This window comes from Vanacampus margaritifer, chromosome 11 (assembly GCF_051991255.1).
Source record: "Vanacampus margaritifer isolate UIUO_Vmar chromosome 11, RoL_Vmar_1.0, whole genome shotgun sequence".
Taxonomy (NCBI): Eukaryota; Metazoa; Chordata; class Actinopteri; order Syngnathiformes; family Syngnathidae; genus Vanacampus; species Vanacampus margaritifer.
In genome coordinates, this window is record NC_135442.1 from 6,460,925 (window position 1) to 6,482,802 (window position 21,878).

The window sequence follows — 21,878 nt, forward strand, 5'->3', positions numbered from 1 at the left end:
CCCCTGGGTCGTCGCGGGGCCTTTTCACACTGTAACATCAAAGTACTATAAAGTTGTCAAGCCAACGCAAGGTCCTAATTCAAATCTTTTAACGTTTTGTTTTTAAATTACCACTCCCTGCTCTTTGATATCTTTCTCTCCATGACTTGTGCCCTCTCCAGGCCAACAATGAGGCACTCTAAAGTCACCACGCCAGAGGACTTTCTGAAGGGAATACGCATTTTTGGGATGTAGGCATAACTAGCTAGCTAGCTTCACTGGCGTGAAATAAGGCACTCAAGTTCTTATAAATAAAAGTGCCGGCAGGGCAAATTATGCCAGACCCTAAGTGCATTACTAGTCACTATTTTAGCCACGCCCCAAAATATTAGAATGGAAATGATGAAAAACAATTTAAGCATACACAGATAAGTACTTCATAGCTCTCAGTCTTTACACGTTTCCGGCATTTACCAACTTACTCTCACTACATGAACAATGTATTTAGAAATTGCTGAATTCATTATTCCCCACCTAAAATTAGTTGTTTTCTTTATTATGTTACTTTAAAAAGTAATTACTTTATTAAAACAATCAAATAAAAATATATACTTAATTATCTGTATATAATGAACAATTTTACATTTTGTAAAATAATTGCAATTACATTGTTTATCTTTAATAATAAATAAATACTCAATTTTACACATTTTAAGCCTAGCTATTGCTGGCCTCAATATAAAGCTTTGCCCATCCCTGATCTAAACCAACATAAATTAGCTATTAGTTTAGTTAGGATATTAATCGAAGTATGAAGTATTCATTTTTGAGCAGTTAATTTATTCAGTACTGCCTCAGCTGAGCAGTGTCAGCACATTCTATCAGAAATAACTTCTTGCAGGTAACTAAACAAAAACAACAATAAAAACACTTCCGCACACATCGACTGACGTGTATTTTGTCCCTTCGCGGAAGCCGTACTGGGCTGGAATCTGATTTGTTTTGACATTTACCGAAAATCTCTCCGGCCCGAAACCGAATTTAAGGTTTGTAAGTTTCCAGACGTTTGTACTCTAGTAGTAGAAGCTCGCGCTTTTTATATTTAGATCCATTACATAGTTTGAGTAAGCGAGGACACTTCATTTAGCCGCGGGTCTGTAGAGTTGTGAGCGCATGACAGCCCCGAAGACTTAGCTAGCTGTAATAGCAAATTGCTAATTGGTTAGCTCACTGCTACATCGGTCAAGCTATGTATGAATGGTTTTGTTAAGATACAGTTTTATTTAAACACCAAACTTCTATCTTGACATATGTGTGCGTTTACTGTTTTAGCACGTTTTGCATTCACTGCTAAATGACAGTAAATTAGCCAGTCATTAGCACGGAAGGCTAACAGTTGATGAAGTCGAGACATGCTGAAGCTGAATTGAAGGGAAGTTGTAATTTTGAATATTTGATTGAACTTGTGTTGTGATTTTAACAAGTAAAATAAAAGGACGTATTTTTCAATGAGCCTAGCAGGGGCCAGATTGTAGTTAGCGATTGTAACAGGATGTTGGCTTTAATCATAGCTGTTCTCTGCCTTCTGTTCTCTCTCACAACTCGAGGTCGAGTTGTGAGAGAGAACAGAAGGCAAATATATTAAGGAAATTTAAATCTAATAAGAACACCTGTATGATCTAATGAGATCTAATCGGAACAGGAATAAAATAAGCTGTCTTTGCAAAAATAATGTTTCCTAGGAGGCGTCAATTGTGCATTGTGTTTATTGTGGTTTTACAGGAGTTTGCATACATTGCATCCCACAAATGGATGCTACTCATTTTGCTCATGTTCGTAAATAATGTAACCAAATTGCATGTTTGATCTCTTTTGCAGCTCCGGCATCATGTCTGACAAAAGCGAATTAAAAGCGGAGCTTGAAAGGAAGAAGCAACGCTTGGCCCAAATCAGAGAGGAAAAGAAAAGGAAGGAAGAGGAACGCAAGAAGAAGGAGGTATCCTTAAAGTGAAAGTGTGTAAAATTTAGCGCCATCTAGTGGTGAACTAATAATGCGTTAATTTTAAAAACCCACTACAGTATTAGTTTAGATAATATGCAAAAAAAAATTTTTTTCACATAATCGTACGTCTAGTAATGTCTAATTATATTACATAGGTCTGGCTGCGCCTTACAAGAGGTTGACATGTTTTGGCGCCATCTTTCTGCTCCAGATACGCGAATGAGAAGAACTTTGCAAATGTAGTAATTGGTGGTTGGCTTGCGAAGTGTCGTCTCTCTGAGGCACTTAGAACTCAGGTTGTTGTATTCTATTAGTTCACCACGAGATGACACTAATTATTAATTAAATTAAGTTTTTGTGCATTTCATGGATTCAAAATAGAGGTTCACTGTGAGCATTTGACATGTCTTGTTTTTAACGTGAGACCACCCAGTTGTAGTACACTAAAATATTGTCTGGATGTGAACGCACTTTACAATTTTTTTGCTTCTCATAAAAATCTGCAACGCATAAATAGCGACTGTTAGTTATAAGTCCTTGTCAACTTCTCAAAAGTGTCTCTTTGTTCAAGCCAAGCCAAGATGAAGTAAAGTAGAGAAAAGACAAACTGCCTCCAGGCTCCAGCACTGGGTCATCGTTCATCATCTTGCACATGCATGTGACTGTAGCCATGAAAATTGCATTCAAGAAGACATACAAATGAAGTCTGACATTCTTAGGTTAAAAATAAAACAACGCAAAGGATAAAGACTCATTTGAGTTTTGGGTTGCTGTTCCATCTCATACAAATGCTACAGCTTTTGTTACCATGTCACCTGGGGGCAATTGAAGGCCTTACACGAAAGCTCGGGCTCAATGTTGCCAAATTAGCAACTTTTTTATTTTCTGAACTAAAAAGTGACTAGCAAGATTTTTAGCAACTTTTTGTGCTGTTTAGCCTTTTTCCACACTGCTCTTGAATTTATGGCGATCACTGTGTAGAAGAACGGCACAGGTGCAATGGCAGCACACATCATATTTGTCAGTGGTTGGTTGCTAAGCTACTGAACAGGAAGTAGCCTGGTGCCTTTTCACGTTAGTTTGGACGAAAATCATTTACAATAAAAAATATCTCTCTTTGCTTATGATTCAGAGGAGGAGATGTGTGAAGCATATGTGGCTTTGCTTTATTTCGTTTTAGAGTAACATTTTTGTTGTTAAAAATGGTAAAATCTTGTTTCTAATAGTTTCAACCAACCTGGTATTTTCAACATAATGGAGCTCTCCGTCTCTTGCTCAAACTAACTGTGAATTAGCCGAATTGTGCCAATTTTGAGTGGCTTGCTTACAGACACGCTTCATATTTGATAGGTGGAGCAGGGGCGGTATTTGTATAAAACAATTACAAGTAAATTTGTAATGATATTCTGTTGTTGACATCTCATTTTTCTCTAATTCAGGCAGAACAACTGAAAGATACTTCCATTCACCATGAAGAGTCTGACTTGGAGAAGAAGCGGAATGAAGTTGATGCCCTGCTACAAAGTTTTGACATAGCCTCTGATGTCTCTGTTGGTAAGTGGCTTATCCATAATTGTCTTAAACCTAGTTCATACTTCGGGGGAAAGTCTTGCCCTTATGTTTCACCTCAGTTTGACGCCCTTTGTGATGCATTCTGGTGTGAAATAATGAACATTTGACTGCACAGCAAAGCTCAGGAATTACATAAATGCTGCAAATTCTCCTGGTGTGAGTTGTGCTGGTGGGACACTCCACCGCTTTGTAGGCCGCAGACTCCAAGCGACATGGCAGTTTACTGCTATAAATGGCTAGCACTTTGTTGTTTACTGACCTGAAACCACTGGATCTACGCATTGACAACACAAACTGCCAGTTGAAGATAGATTTTATGCTCTTATCATTCTGCTGAGCTGTTACAGAATACAGTGCTTTTGATTCTATGTTTATCATCAACAGTAACCATTTGTTGTCCTAATTAAAGAGATACTACAAACCAGCAAATATGCTATACATACAGTACTTTGCCACCAAAAATAAATGTAAAACTTTTTGCTATTACAGAAAATTGCGGATTTGTATTTGTGAATGCCAAAATTCAAGAGTCTACTGAGGTATTCTGTCAAGTGTCAGCCTGAGCTAAAACACGCTCGCTGTGCTAACAGCAGGTGGCAGAAGAGATCCATTTAAAAACAAAAACAAACCCTTAACAGTCCCATGCGTTACAGTCAACATTAGCATAGCAATAAAACACAAATTAGAGTCTTGTTTTATTATTCATTTTATTTTTACGACATTTATTTGACTAAACTATTAAAATTATTTAAAAACTACAAAGTTCACATTGGCAGTAGCATTGTCACAGTCCCATTGTGTCCAGCCGTCTAGTTATCTTTTTAATTGAAATGTCTTATTGTGTTTGTTTCTCTCTGTAGTCCCCCCTCCCATGTCTCCAACTGCCAAATCGGCAGACGCCCTAAGCGAGACAGGGAGCCAGGACTCAGATGGAGCTGTGGGACCAAGGTAAATACTCGTGCACAGTGCACACTCAATTAATTTGTCCTTTCCCTACTGTACAAAAATGACACAGTAGTAGGAGCAATGCCACGAGTTACAGTGATAGATGATAAGTTTATTCCAGCCGAGTGCTTGTTTATTTGATTTATATGCTGTTGATCTAGCGTGATCCTGAATTAACAATAAAACAACAGGCTGTTGTGATGCCTGGGGGACTTTTTAACCCCTAATTAGAGCGCCTTCCCTAGGTTGAAATTCAAGCTCCCCCCAATGTCCCATCAGGCCTAGGGAGCGGTTCCCCCCTCAACGCGTTGACTCATTTCCCTCACCGGCTCGGCCATTTCCTACACACATGGAGGTCATGTTTTCTCCCTGAGGCTCGGCACTCCACTTGGCCCCCTTGCCTTTCTACACAACTCTCCGAGCCATTGGTGTGACACAATCTTAGCTGCACATTAACACCTTGTTTCACACACACTCTGATGTTCTCTAATGTATTTTTTTTTTTTAACCGGCTCCTCACATCTTGTGTGGGTGCATTCACACCTTAATGTAAATCAGTGAAGAAGTGTAATTGAATTTTCAAGTAAAAATGAAAATGTTCAGATTACAACCCCAAATCCCAACATCCCCCTTCTATGGAAAATAAGTATTTACTTGGCAACACGGACATAGGCAATTTTCCCCTGCATGCAGCTTTTCTGCTTCCAATGCTATGACACATTTTCTTGGCTTTTTGTTATACTCCTACACAAAAGTGATCAAATCAACTTTCCTTATTTTTGATTGTGCACATTCCTGTTATCAAACAAAGAAACAGATGCAAGAGAATTAGGCATAACCTGCTGTGTGGAGATTATTTAAACGTTTTGCATTATGTCAAGTCAGTGATATTGAAAGTTGACGGATTTCTTCCTTGAGAGCTAATCTTTTCAAAATAGTATTAGGACCACACTGAAAAGGGAAAAAATGAAAACAATATGAAGATAAAGTAGAACAATGCAGTCATAATTAATTATTTTAAATTGAGCTATTGTGAGAAAATAATATAGTGAGGGGAATGTCATACTACAGTCAAACAAATACCTGAGGTAAGATGAATGTTGAGAATCTTGCCAAATTACACTTTAGTTTGTTTCACAAAATAATGAAATAAATAGTCTTCTACATCAGCATTATCAGTATGGATAGTCGTTCAATGTTTTTTGTGAGTCAGAAAGGACTACACAGCTAAAGTTCTATCATCTAACCAGAAGTACAAAAACAAATATTTAATAATGACATTTTCCTATGGCTAAAAGAAAAGAAAGACAGCAGCTGTTGTTTTTGTTATGCTAAATACAATTAACTTAAAAAAAAGAAAAGTTTTTTAACATTAAAACTTCATTCTCATAAATTACAACTATTCAATGGAACCCTCTCCTTTTTAAATTTTTTTTTATTTTCAGTGTGCCCCTGATACCCCCTTGTAAATGTGCATGTTGTGCACCCATGATGCTAACTTTGTTACCTCTCCTGGTTTTTGGCGGCCTGCGTCTCTCACTAATGCGTCCTTGTTGCTGTGACACTAACCAGGACTCTGCACTGGGACTCTGACCCGTCCACTCTTCAACTTCACTCTGAATCTGAGCTGGGGTACTGGACACTCTCTTCTCTCCTTTTCTGGTCATTTTCCCTTCTCTCAATCTATGGCATGATTACTTGTCATGACTCAATAAGCAAGTTACGTTTTGCATGTACAAGAGGTCTGATCATTTTTAACATTGGCTGTAAAACTAATCTGAGAATCTTGCCATTCCATCCGAGGTTTTTCTGGTAAGGAGGTGCGATTGTTTACTTTTGTTCTCGCTCGTGTAGTCTTTTGAGTATTTTTCTGCTTTTAGGCGGGGCGCTTCGAAGCTTGGAATGGCCAAAGTCACTCAGGTGGACTTCCCTCCACGTGAGACTGTGTCTTATACAAAAGAGACCCAGACGCCTGTCATAACACAGCAAAAAGAAGGTAAAGTGTAAAAGTACACAATTTTTGAAGAACTCTTGTAGAAAATTTAAAGAAGACATCCTAAGAGGTTCAAAAGATTGAGCACGTTTAAAAATAAAAAATAAAAAAATAAAATAAGGATGAATGCCGATATTTATTTCTTCGACTTATATCACATATATCTTCCCAGAAGGTCACCATATTGCTGACATAATGGCTCCTACTGTATGAGCCATCATGTCAGCAATATTATTAAAGCAATACTGAACATAATGATGGGATAATTGTCAAGTTAATTTAATGTCACATATTTTTAGTCTGAAGTAATTCACGAGACTTGAGTTTATTTCATAAAGAAATGACACAAAAATCCTCTTAAGTGTCAAATGAGCGCACACATGTTCCGGAAGTGACTGTGAGTGAGCACTAAGATGAAAGTAAAGGGGAAAATTGAGATCAGATAACACTAGACGTCAATGCAGAGGTTCAATTCAGGCGAACACTGCTTCTTTAAAGCCTAGATGCATCTCTGCATCCAACTTGGCTTTGGTTTTAATTAATGAGCAGGATGTGAAAATCATAACAGGAAGGAGAAATAAGATTGGTAACGAAGATAAGGACTGAGCATACAATTGTAAACTGCCTCTGAAGCAACACAATATGCATGTACAGTCGTCTTCATTCTGAGCCTTTCCACGCAATATGAATTTAGAAATTCTCAGTATCCACATGTTGACCGCCACGTTCCAATATGCAGTTGACTGTTTTTTATAGTGCAGTGAAGAGCATGCTCAGGTGAATTCTTGATTATTCTCATTTTTTTCCCCCCCTCATCATCTCCAAGGGATGTCCGAACCATCCACAGGTCTTACAAATTCACCGTCTAGCGCAAGTCTGTCATTATGGCTGTCTGCTTGATTCACTTGCATCATTGAACACATCCTTTTCGGCATCCTTGAACGCCTGCTTAGGATTTTAAACAGTGTACACATCATCCAGGGCTGTCATGTGTTATGTAGAAAGCTCGGCGGTGACCCAGCAAGAGAGAAAAAGATAAAATTGTATGTCTTGTTCATTTTTTTCCAGCGTGAAGAATTCACATCGCTTTTTACTCTTAACTCCTTCTGGGCATTGTAAAACATTGTTAAACAACGACGGATTCTCCCAACGTGTGAAACCTGCATCACTTCGCAGCCACTATGTAATCATTTTATCAACTCCCTCGCTTCCCTGTCTTCTCTCTCCGCCGCACGTAACAAAACACGTTGGGCGACACTGTGCATTTTCGCGCCATCGCTTCTGAGGGCCGCATCTACCTCACCGCTTGCTCACTCGCTCCCCTCTGCGCATTTCGATGTGCAGTGTAGCGTCAGGCCTGTTTTCTGATTGAGCGATTTATCATGTTGTCAGACGGAGGTGACATGACACGGCGGCACTCTCAAGGTCAGCGGGCGGTGGCATTAGAGGGAGCGTACATAAGAATTCCCACTGTCTTAGTGCAAGATGGCTCAGAGAAAGGAGTAACAGTTTTAGGACTGAGACGTCACCTAGCAACTGTCAAGAGCGTTTAGTGTCACAGTGGCCAGACAATCTAGACAAAGCTTTTTTTTTTTTTTTCTAAATACATTATTCATGTTTGAAAAAAGTTGGTGAAAACGTGCTTGATTTAGCGTTAAACAGTTTTCCTGTTTTTCTTTTTTTGCGGTGCATAACTACAACAGTGCCTCGTGACACACTTTGGAGTCCTTGCCCCGCCCCCTTTATATAAAAACATGAGCGCCTTAGTTTATACATATCAGCAGTTGTCTGGTGTATTTGCAATGTTCAAGTTAGCTGTGTATACACCCTGAAAATGCATCTTCCCTTTGGATAATCCATTGACATGGCCATATTAGAGCACCCTGTTGTTGTCCGCGAGTGTGTGCAGGTCATGGAGACAAAGGCAAAAGAGTGGGGGGGGCTTCTTCAAAAAGTTAAGCGTGATAGCTATCGTGTAGATAGATACTTGGTATGGTGGCTTTAGAGCGCCTCGTTGCTGCATTGTATATGTTTAAAGGGGAAGTGAACCGTAAGCATTTCTTGACAATAAAATGTTACATGTGACTCGCTAGTGTAAACATGATATTCTGATTAATATTACATTTGTGGAATATGAGTAATGCAGCAAAATCTAACCGTTTATATCCATCCCGGGGAGCAGCCATTTTGCCACTTGCTGTCAACTGAAGATGACATCACAGTTGCTCAGGCAACGACAAATCACATCTCAGCTGTTTTAGCTGTGATTGGTTGTTACCTGAGACCTGAGCAACTGTGATGTCAATTTTACTTGAGAGCAAGTGGCAAAATGGCTGCCTTTTGATAATGAAAAAAAATGCTAGAGTTTGCTGCTTAACTCATATTCCACTAACGCAATATCAACCAAAATACCGTATTTAGACTATTGGGGCTGCATAGAACATATTGTCGAGAATTGTGGGGTTTTGACTTGCCCTTTAAGCGGATCTATTTTCACAACTTAAACATTTAGGGATAAAAAAAGATACTAGGCAAAATAACTGCCATTTTTTCCAAGTCGTAGTGGTACAGTATTTGATTGACAGCTGAGCGGGGTGTGGTTTTAGCGTTTGAGAGGGGAGAAAACTGTCGGATTTGTCACGATGTTGGAGAGATATAAATATTATATAGACTACTTGATTATTTTTACAATCATTACAATTTTTGCAGGCTTGTTTACAACACTCCTCTCTGTGGTGTGTCAAAATTAGAAGACTTATTTTCAGTTTCACTTTACGGGGATTTTAATATTTTAAATGAAGGCTCTCTGCAGATTCAATACATTCACTAATTAAAACCCCCAGTTTGGTCAATTTCTCTTTTATGGCCTTCCCAGACTGCACTAGTGATTTACAACGCGCAGAATCAGGATCCACTCTTTAACAAGAGGCTGTAATTACTGACATAGATGTATTGCTGGAGTGTGAGGTGCTAATGGCGTGGTGGTGTCTGGTGCAGAGCTAGAAAAGGCTTGCCATGCTTAGAAGTACCTACAGCAGTTTAGTAAATCCAGTATTTAATGGATTGGGATTGTTTTAATCACTGTTGATTCAGAGCAAGGTCACAACTTGAAATCACAAAAGCCCTTTGTGGCCTTCTCATCTGAAGTGCCACTTTAGAGTTTCGTTGCCTTTTATGCACTTAATGATTAAATACCTATTGTATGAAGAGATGTGGGTAGGCACTCGCTTTGCAATACGGTTATGATGTACTTATCAGTGGCGCACCCTCATGCTCTGCGTGGCTGCCTATCACCACTTTTTTTAAATCAATTAACATGCTTCATAGGAGCAAAAGTTTTGGGCCAGGTGTCTTCAATCAGGGGCTCTTACTTGGCCCCGTATAAAATTGTTGCTACCAACTTTGAGGGGGCAGTTTGGGGGAGATCCTTTCCTGTTCCTGCTAACTGACTCAAGTGCACAAAGAAAGGTATTTTTTTCCATTGGTATGTGTCCCAATAAATTTGTGTATATTGCGTACTCTGAAGACATTAATAGCTCCATTAAAATCATTTAGTTCATTTGACTCTAGCACAAATATTTGACCACTTAACTCAATGCTTCAAGTCGCAAGAAGTGTTATGGAGAAAAAAAAATATCCAAGTGTTATTATTATCCAACCAAATGCCAATTTTTTTGTTGTGAAATTTGCAGTGGCTTTTTCTGATCCGTAAATGTTGCGACGTACCATTTGAAAGAATTAATCACCGCTTTGTTAAATGTAATAAAAGTGGTGTTTAAAGCCTCGTATTTCTGGAAACAAGAAATGATCTTCCCCACTGTGTGCTTCAGTGATTAGCCTGGATGGCAAAGGTTGCAAAGTAAAAGCCTGTGGTCTTTGCAAAGTGGTTTGCATGTGCTGCCTTCAGACTTTTGTGCCAAGGAAGAAGGAAGGAGGAAGACACCTGCAGCTGAGGGTAAAGGTTGTTTAGTTGTATTCTTGAACATCACTGGCCATGTTAGTCTTACTATGTTGTACGAGGGGTAAGATTACCCTACAACCCCCCTCAAAGCCCAGCTTTGCGCTTGCTCCCCAAAAAGCTTTTTTATTTCTTAAGTGGTGCAAAAGCCATAATAGGGCCCTCTTTTAGAGGAGGTGTTGGTTTATAGGACATCAATGATCCGGGTGAATTCTGTTAAATGTAACCACCCCCCACCCCCCACCCCCCTCCCGTTTTCCTTCGCCAGCCACCTTTGCGAGGCTCTACACCACCCCCACGCCCTCCCCCCTCATACACATCCCCAGCAGGGTCACCAGGATCACTAGCTTTTCTCAAAATGGCCATTTTGGCTGGCAGGTGCATTATACCCTTTATTTTCAGATTGTCTATCCGCTCCTAATGCCTGGCAGGTTGATTGCTCCGGCTGCCTCACCAGGGAAAGGGCTGACGAGCGCGGCCCGGTCCGACTGAAAGACAGTGATTACTGTTTTCCTTTAAGCCTGATTGAGGCCCTAGAAAGAAAAGATTTTAACCTTCTCCTGTTGGTTGTAAAGCATATAGCCGTACATTGAAATGCCACGTGTCTTCAAACTAGTAAACTCATCAGTGTGCTCAATAATGCTCTTCCCTAAAGCTCTTCTTCTATCTAAAAAGGGGATAAATCACTTCATGGACAAAATGACAGATGACATTATCATTTAGATTATCTCAGTGGGAAGGAAACTTTGCTATGCGGCGCTGTCTTACATTAGACCAGGGGTCTGCAACCTGCGGCTCTGGAGCCATATGTTGCTCTTAAGTCCTTTTCCTCTGGCTCCCTGTGCATCTCTTTTAAAAAAAAATGTCGAAATTATTATAATTATTTTTTGCATATATATATTTTTTTAGATAAAATATTCTTTAAATGAAATCATTTAGATAAAAGAATAATAATAATGAAATGTAAAAGAAAAAAAAGGTGTCAGAGACAAAAGGTAGATGAATATGTTTTAAAATTACCTTAAAATCTCTTAAAAGGAAGACAAAAAGCAGAAAATTGCCATAAAATGTCCATGAAATTGGCAAAAATGTCAGAATTGAATAAAAAAGGCAGGAAAGAAAATGTTCTAAAAGTAACCATAAAATGTCCAAAAACAAAAGTCGAAATCCCCCAAATTACCATAAAATGTCTATAAAATTGCCAAAAATGTCAAAAATTGATAGCAAAAAAGGCAGATTTTCCCCCCAAAAAATAGCCATAACGTCCAAAAAATGAAGAAGGCAGAAAATTACCATATGTCCAATTAAATTAAATGTCCAAAATTTGACAGAAAGGCAGAACATCTACAAATTTATGAAAAACAAAGCATGAAAAAAAAAAATACAAAAATGAAACAAAGGAAAGACCAAAGGAATTCTATTATGGTACCTCTCTAATTATCTCTTGGGCCCTCAGTACATTAGACTAACACTAACACACTGTTTCCTTCATCACAATGTTCAAATGTTTTGCGGCTCAAGACAGATTTTTCTTATCTTTTTCCCTGCTTGCTCTTTATTTTATTTTTTTAAACATTCAAACAAGGGCTGTATGCCGTCTCTAAAAAAATGTGCTTTGAAAGAACCTTCCAACCGCTTTGAGGTACAACCAGTGTGCAGTTTGCCAGCTGGTCTGGCCTGTAGTTTGTTGTACATTATCCTAGCTTGAATAGAAGTTTCAGGACCCCCCGCTAGGATGGTAATTACACAGGCTTGCCCTTCAGGGGCGGGGGAATGCTTGTCTCGGAGCAGCCGAGCGGAAAACCTCTGTGCCCATCCCCATGCCACCTTTTGAAGAGCACGAGACAATCCCGGCATCACCATCTGCCTTTGCACCATGCCGTCATCTGGCCCGACCAATGGGATGGACCCGGGCACCTGCTCGGCCCCCTTTGCCCTGTTGCCCCGTTGCCTTTTAGAAGGGGCCAACGTGGCTCTGGGACACAGAGCAAACAGCTACACTGACAACTAGGCTCGCCTTTGAATGGCTGGAGTCTCATTAACAGCTGGGAAAAACCGACCGGCCTGCCTGCGACAACAAGACACCCGCTGCGCTGTGTGTCCGTTTAACACAAATGACAATCTCCCAGCTTTTCAGACGCAGCATCCCTTTGAAAGGCGACGTTGTGCTTGACAAACCTAACAAATGCAAGGCAGAGATACAAAATCACATACAAAAGTCTTTTGCAGTGGCCATAATCACCGGTGGAAGCTTTTATTGAAAGAAGAGAATAGAGGATGTGAAAGACAGGTGAAAATAGGTGTCAGACGTTGTTCTTCTTTAGAGGCACTACGTTGTTTGTATATAATCATGGCCTACATTTTTATAAAACATGCAGCGTTTATAATAGGAACATGATTATAGTGCTTTATAAATCAGTCTGCATGAATGTTGTTTAAAATTCACTTTCTGTTCAGCAGATGAGGAAGAAGAAGAAGTTGCTCCGCCACAGCCAGTAGTCGAGTCTCAGATTGAGAAGCCTGACATCAAAGAGGAAGAAGAAGGTACAGTACTCTACTATTAGTGGCGATACATAGTTAATTGACACATCAATCACAAGATAATGAGATCTGGTATGAGAGCATCATAAACAATTCTGCTCATACAAGACAATACAAGATAAGAATGTACAGTTTTGTTTGACAGATTGATGAGATGTGTCATCTTTGTAGTTTGTGAATTGTTTGGACAAGTTCGCCAAAAATATTAGCTATCAATAGTTCAGCGCAGTTCCGTGACTACAATGATAATCATATTGTTGAATTAATACAGCTTTATCATTCATACATGACATTTATGAATTCCTTTCATCCACTTGTATTGGAATACATGGGAAAAAAATCCATGTCCGTTGAAAGACATTAAGGTTTCTTACTTAGCTTTGTCAGAGCTAAGTGTGCTCTTTTCGCATTAATTTGAATTCTCTTTATTTGTGACACAGGGACAATGTACAATCATTTCATGTAATTTAATTTATAATATAATTCATTTCGTAATAAATGAACCAAATTATAGCGAAAAGACCATTTTTTTTATACATAAGGAATACTTACAACTGCAGACACAATCTTTAAAGATAGCAGAATACACATGACTATATTATAAGGAAAAACATGTACTAAAACTTTAAAGTGAAATTGCTATCGAAGACAGTGCCCTAGTGTTTATATTTATTTACAATTTGGATTTCCCGTCCAAAAATACGTATGAAACGTATGAAAACGTATGTGTGATTTGTTTTGGGGGTGGGGGGGGGGTGGGGGGGGGATCATAGCGCAAGTTTTGGAAGAGTTAAGTTGTAGTTCAGCCAGTTTTGTAAAGTGTACAGCAACCTCTTAATGCTCTCTACCCTTCACAAAAATCACCGTATCATCTGCGTATATAATGAGTTTACAGCCTTGGAAGTTGGCACACAGATGGAAGATCATTTATATAAAAACAAAACAGAATTGGACCCAGGATTGAGGGATACCGTGATCTTCTTTGAAAGCAGTTTTCATTTGATGTATTTTGACACACTGACATAGGAATTTAATCAATTAGAAATAGAATGGGAAATTTAAATTGATCAAATTTAGACTGGACAATATTATGATTAGCTATGTTTATTGTGTCTTATGTGATTATTTAATAGTGTCGCCTGTGTCTGTGTGTAACATTTTCACCGAGTTCCTCCTGTGCGCAGCGACCCTCCACGAGCTGACCGAGGAGGAGAAACTGCAGATTTTGCATTCGGAGGAGTTTGTGAATTTCTTCGACCACAGCACTCGCATCATCGAGCGGGCTCTGTCGGAGCACGTGGACCTCTTTTTTGACTACAGTGGCCGTGACCTGGAGGAGAAGGAGGGGTAATGAACTCATCACAAGAGTTTGTTCACGTGGTGTTTAAAGTGGGATTTAATGGTGTGTTGTGTTCTCTCCTTCGTTCACAGTGAAGTCCAGGGCGGAACAAAACTTTCACTCAACAGACAATTCACAGATGAACGCTGGTCCAAGCACCGTGTTGTCACCTGGCTGGATTGGTCACCTCAGGTCTCTTTTATCAAGTGTCAAGTTCTACTACACTCAACTCATCCGTTCAAGAATTTGGCTTTATGCACTGAGACATAAAATAGATTTTAAAAGAGAGAAATAAGAATCAGCGGTAGCGGTATCTCAACTCTTACAAGTGTCCACAAACATTTGTCCATATTTTTGATAGACCGATATGTTTTTTTTATTTTTTATAGTAGTAGTCAAGTAGACTGATGATCAATATTTCAAGCCGATATTCATTTGCAGTAAAAGAGAAAATATTAGCATCAACATTTTTTTAAAATTATTAAGAATTGACTGCTTTGTTTAAAAATTCTAACAAAAAATGCAGGGAGCTTCCAGGGTCTTCCGCATGTGTTAAAACTAAGCAAGTAAGTACTTCCCTAAAGTTTTCCACTGTAAATAAAGTTTTCCAAAATGTAAACATCATTTTGTAATTTTTTTTTTATTTAAAAAAATTATAAAAAAAATTGTAAGGAGTTTCTAGTGTCAGCATCACTTTTTTTTTTTTATAAAGTGGTGGAAATTTAAATAAATCCAGAAATGAAAAGTTCCCTTTATCTGATTATTAAAAATGCCTGTGAATAGCTAATTTAGGGGTTTTGTCAGGGTTCGTAAAAGTTTGGAAACCATCTTTGCAGACTTACAAATCCTGATGATTCACCGCTCAGCGAGATACCAGCTTTATCGGCCTTCAGATTCGTAAAAAAGCTGATGCTGGTATTTGTCAAAATGCCAAATATTTTCACAATAATCGGCCTATGCCTTGTCCATGTAGTATACATTTCTTTCTTTGCCAAACAGAAGCAGTTCATTGTGTATGAATCCACAGCTAATTGGCTGTTGAAACAGCTTAACTCTTCCCAGCCATAATGCTTTATGATTACATAGCAGGAGTTTGACAGCATTTACTTTGAGCCGCAAGTCCCTCAGGAATGAAAGTAATGTCCCACCCAAATTGTCACTTAGTCAGAGACCGTAATGATTTGTTTCCTTTGGCGTCCAGAGTTATTTCATGCATGATTCTGCAATGACTTGTGACACCGATTGAACGGCAGCTTTTTGTTCACGGTATTTACCTGCCCAGTGGGAAAATCCATACACTGATGACTTGTGATTGTGCATCCGAACTTTGCATTTCACATTAATTATTCAAGGCAACAAAAGATTAATGAGTTATTTACACAAAGGACAAGGAAAGAAAAAAAAAATCAATGCTTCTTTTTTAAACAATCCTTTAGTTCAGATTTAGCCTGGGGCAAATTAAATAGGCCATATATTTTAAGGAAGTGGATTCTCTTGAAGGCCTTCAACAGCACAACGCAGAACTGTCGACCACTTGGGTCCAAGCCTGTGTGCCCCCTCCGCCCAACCCAACAACCCCCCCAGTCTTCCAACCACTGTGTCATTTTGACTCATTTCATTCTTCCTTTAGTACCCTGAACTTCTGGTTGCCTCTTACAACAACAACATGGATGCTCCTCACGAGCCGGATGGCGTGGCCTTAGTGTGGAACATGAAGTACAAGAAGACCACACCGGAGTACGTCTTCCACTGTCAGGTACTGAAAGCACTTTAATTGTCTCCCTCCCCCCCCCTGATCCACACATGTGGCTTCCTCCACAAGCGGGTAATCATGACGACCACCCTCCCCCCTCCGCCTCCCTCCTCAATCCACAGTGTGAGTTTAGTATGCTGACATCCACCTCCACCACATCCATCCGCGCACGTGTGCTCCCGGGGCACCGGAAAAGGCGCAGGCCTTGAATGCAATCCGAGAATCGCAAGCTTAAGCGTGGGGCGGTAGTGGTTTTGTCATATGCATCCAAACAAGGCCCACAATGTTCCAACGAGAACATCAGCGGCGCTCTCGATGCTGTCCAACCTTATTATGCAGCTCGCCTCGAGGCTAACTCCTGTAAGACTGGCTGAGCAGAACCACATGTTGGTTGCCTACAAAGCGGATGTGGTCGCAGGCTCAGCTAAATGCAAGTGAACAGAAGTGTGAACACAAACGTCTTCATGCCTCAGAGTCCGTTTTAACACATGCCCTGAAATGTCACTGCTGACCTCAAGGAATATAGGTTACATTTAAATCACACATCCTAGATCATGTCAATATAATATTTCCATTTTAAAAATCTTTATTGGTCATAGTATGATGGGGAAAACGTAATGTAAGAACAATCAATAGAACCCCTAATTTGTAATATTTTTTCCCCCAATGTTGTGATTGCGATGCAATTAATTTTTTCCAAGGTCCTCTCCACATGTATTTTTTTAAATTAATCTGTTTTATAATAATTAATTACATATAAATGTTTTATTCTACTACGTGGATTAAAGGGTTAAAAAGTAAAATAAAAAAAATATTGACTATAATATGCTCTATGTAGTCCCACTAGTCTAAATATGGTATTCTTTTTAATATTGCATTAATGGAATATAAGTTAAGCAGCAAAATCCGGCAATTTTTATTAATATCAGAAGGCGGCCATTTTGCCACTTGCTGTCGAGTGAAAATGACATAACAATTGCTAAGGTCTCACCAATCACAGCTCAGCTTCAGAAAACAGGTGAGCTGTGATTGGTCGTTGCCTGAGCCCTGAGCAACATAACTCATATTTCACAAATGTAACATTAATCAGAATGTCATGTTTAGACTAGTGAGGTCATTTACAACATTATTGTCAGGATATGTTTAAGATTGACTTTCCCTCTAATGAATGGATGCGTTTTGTGCATCCTCTAATAATCTTTTGTTCCACTCTTTTGACAGTCTGCTGTTATGTCCGCCGCCTTCGCCAAATTCCATCCTAACGTGGTGGTCGGCGGAACATACTCGGGCCAAATTGTTCTGTGGGACAACAGGAGCAACAAGAAGACTCCGGTGCAGAGGACACCCCTGTCTGCAGCCGCACATACGGTACCTTTTGAAACTAAACTTGATGTTTTGCTTCATTTCACAAGCTGTTTTCTTAAATCATGCCACCACTCTAATTGCAGCACCCGGTCTACTGCGTCAATATGGTCGGCACCCAGAACGCCAACAATCTGATCAGCATCTCCACTGATGGCAAGATGTGCTCCTGGAGCCTGGATATGCTCTCTCAGCCGCAGGTACGACTGCTTATGTGTGTGAGACTTTCCTGCATGGGTGTTGAGTGGAATATTTACGTTAACTCTTTCATGCCAGCCATTTTTAAAGTAGAACTTGCCATATTGACAGCCATTTTAGAGCACTTTGACTGATTTTTCCTGACTCACAGAATATTGTCTTGTTTGGTAATCAGCTAAAGAACATAGGTTGGTTTTGTGACAAATCAAAATACGTATCTCAAAATACGAAATGTCAAAAACAAGATTGTGACACAAAAAAAACAATAGAAGACAGACCGCTATTTAATCTATTTAAATTTTTATTTTTTTTTACTGTATAGTCAACCCCCGCTCCACAAATAGCCCAAATTCATGTATAATTGACACCCTTTGAAATGCTTTGGGAAAAAAAGAATAACAATTTAACCCTAAAAAGTATCCCCAAAATGCTGATTAGCATTCAATACATGGAAAATGGGGGCAAAAAACAAATATCTAGATTTTAAAAAAAAGAGAAGAAAATAATAGGATTTTTTTTTGTTTTACTTTATTCTTCAAACCTTTGATTATTAATTTTCTGAACATGTTCAATAGGATTTTCTAGTTCAGTGTAAACTAAACCATTTTAATCATAATCCAGATTAAACCTGGTTTGACATCACCCGCATTAAAGTTGCCTTTATTTTCTATCGGTACGAATCTCCTTATCTGAACAATCTGACCGAATTCCTTCACTTCAGTCTCCACAGTTATTTTCTCATTTTCTTTGCTCTTATTTATCGTGCAAGCCAGACTTTTTTTCTTTCCAGCTTTGAAGGAAATTAACTTGGCTAGCTCTGTCATTTCATCTCTGTTGCCCGGACCCACGCATTGTCAGACTTGTGATATTTTTAAATAAAGTGTCAGTTGAATTTAGATTATGCAAACATAAATAGTCATGTGTTTTTTTTCTTTTTTTCTGGCTGAGCGTGTGTTGACAAAAGCCTCTCTTTCCCACAGGACAGCATGGAGCTGGTGTTCAAGCAGTCCAAAGCCGTAGCTGTCACCTCCATGTCGTTCCCATTGGGAGACGTCAACAATTTTGTGGTGGGCAGCGAGGACGGCTCCGTCTACATGTCGTGTCGTCATGGAAGGTGCGTTCATCAGCAGCCTCGCCGTCCAAAAATGGAACACTCCGAGAGTCAAATAAACATCACTGAGCAACATAAAACTCCCCAAAGTCCATCTCCTGCTGTTTTTTTAGGTTTTTACCTCCTGCCAAGTGACCATGTTTTTCCTCTCTGCCTGTCAGTTGGCCACATAAAACTCATTGAACATTAACAGGGTATACATACGAGGAGGAGGTGAATCAGTTTTTCCCTTTCAAGCACTGAGAAACTTATTTTACAGCCCGCCGTCCCAGCGAGAATTTAACCTGCAGCTCATCCAACGCTGTTGTCGTTAAACAGCTGCGCTCATGCCGGATGATCCCCCTGCAAATGCGACTTAATCCGAGCCCCCGCTGAGATGCGCATTAGCCCGAGACCAAATAATTGAAATGTCCTGCAGTACGCACGGGAGAGCGCCGAGAGGTGATCGCCGCACGGCTACCAGATTCACCTCCGTAATTGGCCTGGTTATTTTCCACCTCATTTGCGATGGTATGATACCGTCATTGCGGTTTAATAATGCATAAGCATCACTCACGCTGAGTATTTACCTCTCCGTGTTAATTATCTGAGCTTCATTTAGATAACAGCTCTGCAGTGTGTGATGGAGGGGCGTCATCGGCGATTTGGATTTAGGTGAAATGTGGTAAATACAGTGTAATCTCTGAAATGATCTTTGGGTCATACAAATGAGAATTTGACTTTTAGTACGCTTTCAAAATGGTCGCATTACCATCAAGTGTAACATCACACAAGAAACTGCCAATACTAAAATAACCTAATCTGACACTGACCATATAAAAAAAAAACAATTCTCTCAATCCAAACAAATTTGAGGTCTCTTTCTGCTTACTCCACAGCAAAGCAGGCATCAGCGAGATGTTCGAGGGTCACCACGGGCCAATCACGGGCATCCACTGCCACACGGCCCCTGGGCCGCTGGACTTCTCCCATCTCTTTGTGACCTCTTCTTTCGACTGGACCGTCAAGCTGTGGAGCACCAAGGTAGGACGGAGCTGTTGACTAAAATGTAAATGCTGTTTTTTTTCTAAAAATTCATTGAATCAAGGCACATATTTGACATCAGAAAAATGTCACCACATATCACCAAAGAAAAATGTCATGCAATCACAATTAGAATCATCTTCAGAGCCACAATTATTATATAATAATTATATTTTACTCTCTATTTTTACAATAGAAAAAAAATCTCATTGAGCCCGTGATTTCCACACTTTTACGCGAGAGATAATCCGGCATGCCACTGGAAATACCTAATTGTTTTGAAAATGATGAATTTGCTACAAATTACGTATCTTTGTTTATCTATCTATGCCAGTGATGTATATTGACAGGCAGAGCAATTAAATGCTCTTCCACTAGATGGCAGAAGAAGGCCCAGTTTGCTTGCTACTCAAACAAGTATAATAGCTTTCAATTACACAGACATACATTGAGTTAGTACTCTGAGAATTTTTTATCTATATCAATTGTACATTAATTCACCATACGATGATGTCATAATCACACACAACAGTAATACTTTAACGGCATGCTCTTGTTTTGTTTGCAGAACAACAAGCCGCTCTACTCGTTCGAGGACAACTCTGACTACGTGTACGACGTCATGTGGTCTCCTACTCACCCGGCTCTGTTTGCTTGCGTGGACGGCGTGGGCCATCTGGACCTGTGGAACCTCAACAACGACACGGAGGTGCATCAATACAACCGACACACCAGATATTATGTCAAACCTACCTAAATACACTTGTACCTTGAGATATGAGCGCTTTATAGGGCAGTGAGGTTAATTCACTTAACTCATTCACTTCCAGTCATTTTCAATGAAGCAATCCCCTTCACTCCCGGCTGTTTTACTGGATTTTGACTGAATTTGCAAGGCCCACAGAATATTGTGTTCTATTGCGATAAAACAGAATCTACCAAAAGAAAGATTAGAGTCTCTTTGATGAGGAAAAAAGTTTATTTTGATCTGTTTTCCATTTTGCAGCAATTAGCATTAGAATAAAAAATAAGTTTCATCATTATTCACAAAAATCATTTTTTTACTTAACCTGTCAGGTCCCAACAGCCAGCGTGACCGTGGACGGGAACCCGGCCCTCAATAGGATCCGATGGGCTCCTTCTGGAAAAGAAATCGCCGTGGGAGACATGGATGGGCAAGTTCTAGTGTATGACATTGGAGAGGTAAGTAGGCTTTACTCTTGTATTGAACGTTTTACTATTTGAACATTTTACTATTTGAACATTTCAAGCCAACCATAGTTTGATTTCCTCCTTGGTGCGGCGTTTGGTCAGTTTCTAACATCGTTTCTGAGATCAACGTCAAATGGGCGTCACCCTGTCAGATTTATCTGTGATGACCAGTGTTGCCAGCTCGATTCTGAAGCCGTTGCGCTCTCCTCCCCAGCAAATCGGCGTTCCGCGGAATGACGAATGGAGCCGCTTCGTCCGCACGCTGGCCGAGATCAACGAGAACAGAGACGACGCCGAGGAGTTGGCGGCGCAGCGCCTGGCTGCGTGATTGTCGCCACACAGCGCCACGCCGTGTTCAGGGACCAACGGCGGGCCCGTGAATATGAACCCCGCTCCGATGACGGTTGGAACGTTCCCCTTGGAAAAGACGCGTCAGCTGATCATTTCCAACTCCTCTTTTTTGGGACAGGTTAAACGTCAGAGCAACACTCGCAAAACACCAAACTGTTTGTTTGTTTTTTAAACCAGATGCCTTAAATATGAAATTCAAATAGCGTCTTTATCTTTGGCATGTTGGCATCCGCCTTACATGAGTCCTTCAAGCCAAATGTTTTCTGTCTGCACCATGTTTCTTTTTTTTTTCCCATTTGACCAAAACAATCACATCTTTAGAATGTAAGCATCTAACACCTGTAGCTCATGGTCTTCATATCACATCTGCATGATTGACATGTTCAAGATTTCAAACTGTTCCATATTGTCTGACGTCATGTTTCCTTAAATCTCTTTAGCCCGGAATGTCCTCCATGCATAAGATGATCATCTATGCTGTAAACACTCAGTGATTCAAAGATCTATAAAATAAGTTGATAAGATCTCCACAGTGACTG

At 39.8% G+C, this 21,878-nt stretch overlaps 1 protein-coding gene across 3 annotated transcripts; it reads left to right on the forward strand.

Annotated features, from left to right (window-relative positions):
• Positions 1-934: 934 nt before the first annotated feature.
• Positions 935-21,863, forward strand: dync1i2a (dynein, cytoplasmic 1, intermediate chain 2a). 3 transcript variants are annotated; one of them, XM_077579285.1, is made up of 17 exons: positions 935-1,025; positions 1,858-1,975; positions 3,421-3,535; positions 4,414-4,501; positions 6,071-6,160; positions 6,379-6,494; positions 12,910-12,993; positions 14,175-14,337; positions 14,422-14,521; positions 15,960-16,085; positions 17,304-17,450; positions 17,531-17,644; positions 18,623-18,756; positions 19,632-19,776; positions 20,345-20,485; positions 20,854-20,979; positions 21,203-21,863. In XM_077579285.1, exons 2-17 carry the CDS (start codon positions 1,868-1,870, stop codon positions 21,314-21,316), a joined length of 1,911 nt encoding a protein of 636 aa, XP_077435411.1. In that variant the 5' UTR covers positions 935-1,025; positions 1,858-1,867; the 3' UTR covers positions 21,317-21,863. The 3 variants fall into 3 exon arrangements, with proteins under 3 accessions (XP_077435411.1, XP_077435412.1, XP_077435413.1); XM_077579286.1 differs by having other exon boundaries at positions 6,071-6,130; XM_077579287.1 differs by lacking the exon at positions 6,071-6,160.
• Positions 21,864-21,878: the final 15 nt, after the last annotated feature.

Coding starts and splice junctions, on each gene's coding strand:
- dync1i2a (XM_077579285.1), top strand. CDS start 1,868: ATGTCTGACAAAAGCGAATTAAAAGCGGAGCTTGAAAGGAAGAAGCAA. Junction 4,502..6,070: donor GATGGAGCTGTGGGACCAAG/GTAAATACTCGT, acceptor GACACTAACCAG/GACTCTGCACTGGGACTCTG. Junction 14,338..14,421: donor GACCTGGAGGAGAAGGAGGG/GTAATGAACTCA, acceptor CTTCGTTCACAG/TGAAGTCCAGGGCGGAACAA.